The sequence below is a fragment of the Chanodichthys erythropterus genome, chromosome 5, assembly GCF_024489055.1.
Source record: "Chanodichthys erythropterus isolate Z2021 chromosome 5, ASM2448905v1, whole genome shotgun sequence".
NCBI classification, from domain to species: domain Eukaryota; kingdom Metazoa; phylum Chordata; class Actinopteri; order Cypriniformes; family Xenocyprididae; genus Chanodichthys; species Chanodichthys erythropterus.
The window spans coordinates 31,684,779-31,690,778 of NC_090225.1; the positions used below are offsets into that span (position 1 = coordinate 31,684,779).

The 6,000-nt window shown below is 42.0% G+C and overlaps 1 protein-coding gene across 1 annotated transcript; it reads left to right on the forward strand.

Moving 5' to 3' along the window:
• The first annotated feature begins 4,926 nt into the window (after nt 1-4,926).
• LOC137019881 (interferon alpha-inducible protein 27-like protein 2A) lies at nt 4,927-5,535 on the forward strand. The gene is made up of 4 exons (XM_067385027.1): nt 4,927-4,936; nt 5,032-5,046; nt 5,153-5,314; nt 5,450-5,535. Exons 1-4 carry the CDS (start codon nt 4,927-4,929, stop codon nt 5,533-5,535), a joined length of 273 nt encoding a protein of 90 aa, XP_067241128.1.
• Nucleotides 5,536-6,000: the final 465 nt, after the last annotated feature.

Genomic DNA, 6,000 nt, shown 5'->3' on the forward strand with positions numbered 1-6,000 from the left:
ACCAGGAAAAGTGTGTACATCTGCTCAGACCCTGACGTGGCTCTAAGCACTTTTCCACGTCAAAAAACATTTTTATAAATATGGGCGTTGCCGTGGATTTAAGCGTATGCACACTCTAAGACCAAATCTGTGCATCCGCATGCTTTATAAATAAGGCCCCAGGAGACTTGGTTGTATCTTCAGCAGGATTCTGAAAACTGTGGAGACAGTTAGGAGGTGAGGCAACAACAAGAACATCAGACCCTCTCCAAAAGTTCATCATGGCAGATGGCAAGGTTCACCAAGCTATAGACCAGAGGAACATCACCTATAAGTGGCACAATAAGGTATGCAAATTAAATACCTTTATAATGAAAGATGCTCACTTAGCATTTCCTCTTTTGGCTGGACTGGAGTTTTTGAGGGCTGCTGGTGCCATTTTGGAGTTCACTCAGAATAGATATGGCCTGGAGACAGAAGAAGGTTATATGTATTATCCTTTCTACGACACTCGGATGCCTCCGGAGATAGCTACCATGTCTTCTGGTGGAACTAGGCTGCTCACTACCACTGTAAGTCTATACTATGCCTTACCTCCAACCTGGGAAATACCACTCATTCCCCCTCAACCTCTAGATGCTCCAGTCAATCAAGAGGAGCTGCTAAATCTGATGGCTGCCTGGCTGCATGCTACCTCCAAGATCCTGGGGAAGACAGATTTAGAAAACACAAAATAATTTTGTCAGATGAAGTGCCCATTAAATCTTGAGCTTACCAAGTTTCCCCCTTCAAGAAGAAGATTATTGAGGAACATGTGGACCTCTGATGCTCAAAGACTACATCATCAAGCCCTTTTTTCCCCTTGGACGTCACCGGTCATCCTGGTCCCTAAACCGGATGGAACATATAGATTTTGTGTATACTACTACAGAAAACTTTACAGCAAGACAGTCCCAGATGCTTATTCCATGCGTCTTGTACATGATATGCTGGAGTCCATGGAAGGAGCTGTGTGGTTCAGCACCCTGGATCTCCAGTCCGGCTATTGGCAGGTGGAGATGGAGGAGAGCAGCAAAGACAAGACAGCCTTCATTACCACCAAGGGGCTATACCAATTCTGGTCTATGCCATCTGGGCTCAGAAATTCAGCTGCCACCTTTCAAAGACTGATGGAGAAGGTTTTGGCAGAGCTGTCAACATTGACGATATAATTGTCTTCTCCAGATCATTGTCAGAACACACATCACATCTAAACATGATATTACAAAGACACACCCGAGCCAATCTTGCCCTCAATAGTAAAAAAAAAAGTGTCATTTCTTTAAAAGACAGCTGAAATTCCTGGGCCATATTGTCTCCGAGAAAGGAGCTGAGGTCGATGCTGAAAAAACCAAAGCAGTCGTTCAGTATCCTCCACCCAGAGACCTAAAGGCACTTCAGTGTTTCCTTGCTTTAACTGGCTGGTATCACAAATTCATACCTCATTTCGCAGACATCACAGCTCCCCTCAACAATCTGAAAAAGAAAGATGTCATGTGGCAATGGACCCCTTAATGTCAGGCCAGCTTCAACAACATCAAGTTCTTACTTTAAAGTCCACCCATCTTAATCCAACCAGACCTCAACCAGCCATTCCAGGTCCATACCGATGCCAGCAATGTGGGACTGGGTCCCCAGTAATAGCTTATGCATCATGAACTCTACACGGAGCGGAGCTTAATTACTTGACATCCGAAAAAGAATGTTTGGCAGTGGTATGGGCAGTGGAAAGATGGAAACATTATCTGGAGGGAAGATAATTTGATGTGTATACTGATCATGCCGCCTTGGCCTGGGTATTTAACAGCTCCAAGACCAGTTCCCCTCTGACCCGTTGGACCCTTCGATTGCAGCAGTTTGACTTTCAAGTCCACCATCGGAAGTGCTGCCTGAACTAGGGACCTAACGTGTTGTCTAGAGCCCCTGGGCCTGTAAAGGTAGAAGAAGCACCTTGTTTGGCAGTAGCAACAACTAAATATTCTTCAGACATTCCCCACTCACTGGCTGAAATAGCACAAGCCCAGGAGAGCTTGTGCTGTGAGTCGTCTAAAGCCAGGAGAGTAAAAGATCAGCAAATTACCTCTGAAGAACATCAGGGGGTGTTATATCGACAAGTTCCAATGAGGAATAGGAACAAATTTCAGATGGTTGTCCCTCATACATGGATTTCTGCATTACTCCCATGACAATCCATTGGGTGGACATCTGGGCAGACTATAAGCCTTGCTGAGGTTGTTAGAAGTGGCTTGGTGGCCGTCGGTGCAGGCTGACATCTGGAATTAAGTCAAGGATTATGAAATCTGTCAAAGATATAAACACGATAATTTTAAACCCAATGGTCTGCTACAGTCAACACAAGTCACAGAGCCTGGTCAAATCATGGGGGTGGACCTTATGGGACCTTTCCCATGCAGCGAAACACCTACCTGCTAGTAATGGTGGATTACTACTCTAAATGGGTATAATTGTTCCCCCTACATGATATTAAAACACAAAAAATTGTGAGAATGCTTAGAGAGGAAATTTTCACTAGATGGGGGGTCCCGAAGTATCTTGTCCCTGACCGGGGTCTCAATTTACTTCCAACATGCTGTCTGAATTATGTAACACCTGGGGAAGCATCCAGAAACTCACCATGAGTTATCATCCACAAACAAATCTGTCAGAGAGAATAAACAGGACATTAAAAACAATGATAGCATCATATGTGGGGCAAAACCATCAGTTGTGGGATCACCTGTTACCTGAGTTCTGCTTTGCTATCAACTAACTACTGGCAAAACTCCGGCTGAATTGATGTTGGAAGTGGAAGTACAAAAAGCCAGACAAGCGAGGTATTATAACTACCGGAGGAAAGATGCTGTCACAGACACGTCAGGTTCCACCATCCACCATTCCCAGCGCACTCAATCTCCAGAGCACCAATCACAACACACTCAATCCCCGGAATACTAATAACCGCCACCTGTTCATCATCAGCACCATAATCACCCGCTCCATAAAAGACTAACACTCACACACACTTCTTGTCCGGTCTCGTTTGCATTCTTACTGTCTGTGTTGTGCTTTAATATTTTTTATAATTGTATAATACACTTGGGTGTTTAAAACAATTTGAGTGTCAGTCTTTTTTTTTCTTTTCTTCTTTGTGGAAGTGTTACCCTCAATTTTGTGGTGTACTCTCCATTCGGAGTGTTACACTTTTATGGTCTTGATGACACGCTATGCTTTGTCACCTGACCTTCGTCGGCCAATAAAATTGGTGTGATTTCATGCATGCTTCTAGCACCGATGCACACTGAAGGCATTCCCATAGCGTCAACAACCATGATGCAGCGTTGAGGTCCCTTGAAGGGGAACATTCTGTTTTATGGGAATGAATGGATAATAAGCCATGAATCTAAAACCCCTGCTGGGTCTGAATATCCATTGCCTAGTAGGGTTCAAAGGCCAAATTTGTGTTGGTTTCTCGTAGTAACTACATTGCATTAGGGTGCTCAGAAAGATCTTGGTATGAATAAATAACCTTATTTTTGTTTACAGTAGTAGTGTTTTAACTTCAAAATAAAATACAGTAATTTCCAAATTTTTACTGTAAACTAGAAACTTTAATACCATATTTTAATTTACAGATAAAAAAATAGAGATCAGCATTCTCCCACAATTCTGTATAGACAACTAAACAAAATATCATGCAGTTTACTAGAGGTTCTGACAAAATGTTTTAAATTTTTAATTTCCGCAGTCTATTTAAAATGTTTAAATTATTTGAATTAATTATTTAAAAAAACTGGTTTGAATGAATGATTCAATGACTTCATTTGTTTCATTACTGGGTGAATTTTTAACAGTTCTTTCTCGTCCCCTACTGGCGTAACAGTGTATTTGATACAATCTTTATTTAAAGCGTCAAATTACCGTCACATTTGCTGTTTTTTTTTTAAGCATCAAAGGTGTGGCACACATCCAGTGCCATTATATGGACTCATAGGGTCCTATTTTAACGATCTAAACGCAAAGTGTAAAGCGCACGGCGCAGGTGCACTCAGGGCGTGTCCAAATCCACTTTTGCTATTTAAACGACGGAAAAACGGTCCATGCGCCGGGGCGCATTTTTGAAATGGGTTGTCCCTATTCTCTTAATGAGTAATGGGCGTAACGTTCAATAAACCAATCAGAGTGTCATCTCCCATTCCCTTTAAGAGCGAGATGCGCTCGCGCCATGGCGGATTGCTATTTACATGGCGGAATTTGTTGGCGGAAAAGCTGAACGCTTTTCAAGCGAAGAAACCGATCTGCTCGTGTGCGAAGTTAAAGCGGGCTTGCAAATGCAGGCTTTCAAATAGCTCCGCGGAATGAGTCAGTTAATATATATGTGTGTGTATTGGCACGATTGTTCAATTAATTAGCCAATTTCGTTCATCATTATAAGTAGTAATAGGCTGAATTGAAAATAGGTAGCCTAATTCTAATACACACAATGACTATTCATCATTACATTTTTATATTTATGTAGCCTACATTTTGTGTTTATCCGAAGAAAGATAGTCATATGCATCAGTGATGGCATGAGAGTGAGTAAATGATGAGAGAAATATCCCTTTAAAGCTAAATTCTCCAAGTGGTACTCACTGCAGAGACTATGAGGGCCAGCTCCACCTCTCTAGACGTCCAGTGGGGTGGATAGATAGAGTTTTGGGTAGGGTTAGGGTAGGATTAATGTGTGGTTGTACATTCGCTCCTCCTCACTGGATGTCTAGTGATGGGGAGCTAATGTAAGCTCCACCCATTTGCTCTGCAGTGAGCACCTTCTCAAATTCGCCTGGCAAGTTTCATTTCTCAAAAAGCCTCCACCCACAGAGCTTTAGCTCTGACTCACACACTCACAAGGGCTCAATTCAAGAGAAGATGGGTCTCTGTAAGTACCTTATCATTTAACTGCAGCATTTAGCAGCATTACCAGGAATCTTACCCACATTTTATGTTCTATATTAGTGACGTTTTTCGCCGCAGCTGGTGCTGGAGCAGGTAAAATCTAACAAAACAAACTAACTGTAATTTAATAATCTAATATTAAAAATTCTAAAATAGTCGCATAGATGATGTTCATCTGTTAGTTTACACTGCGTTTCAGCCGGTGCAGTCGTTGCTGCTCCAGTTGTTCTGGGGACTGTGGGTTTCACCAGCGCCGGGATTGCCGCAGGTTCTTACGCCGCATCAATGATGTCAGCTGCCGCTGTGGCGAATGGAGGGGGGGTCGCAGCTGGATCAATGGTTCCAGTTCTTCAAGCCGCTGGTAATGCAGATGTCACGATTGTGGAAGATGACGTACAATAAAGTCAATAGAAATAAATATGCATTTGATATTTCATTATCATAATCTATTCTGCACAAACACTCCTTTTGGGCTCTGAAAGTGTTTTGTCTTTAGGTGCGGCTGGAATCCCATTTGTGGGTCAGGCAGTCGTGGGCGCTATAGGGGCCGCTGTGGGCACAGTTTTGCGGTTCTTTTTTTGAGCTGACCATGAGTCAGAAATATTCTGTTTCTGTTGAATATACAAATAAAATTTTCTTCATTATCGCACAGTCTGTGCCTCTTGTGCATGTGTAATAATCAGAGATGGGACCAAGTCACACATGTGCAAGTCTCAAGTAAGTCTCAAGTCTTAACCTTCAAGTCTCAAGTAAGTCCCAAGTATTTTTTTCTTGGGCAAGTCAAGTCAAGTCAAGTCACAAGCTATGTCAAGTCAAGTCCTGTAGTAGGTCAAGTCAAGTCCAAGTCAAGTCACCTTATTATTATAATTTTACTTGCAGAATCTGATCTTAATAAAGTGAAAAGACAAGATATAAGTAACTGTCAGTAAATTAAAATAATTTGGATTTGCATTGTAAATACTCATGTTCAGTAAAATACATCATGGAATCAAACAAAATTGTAACTTCATAAAATTATTTATTTTTCACTTCTGCCAACAGTGTTTG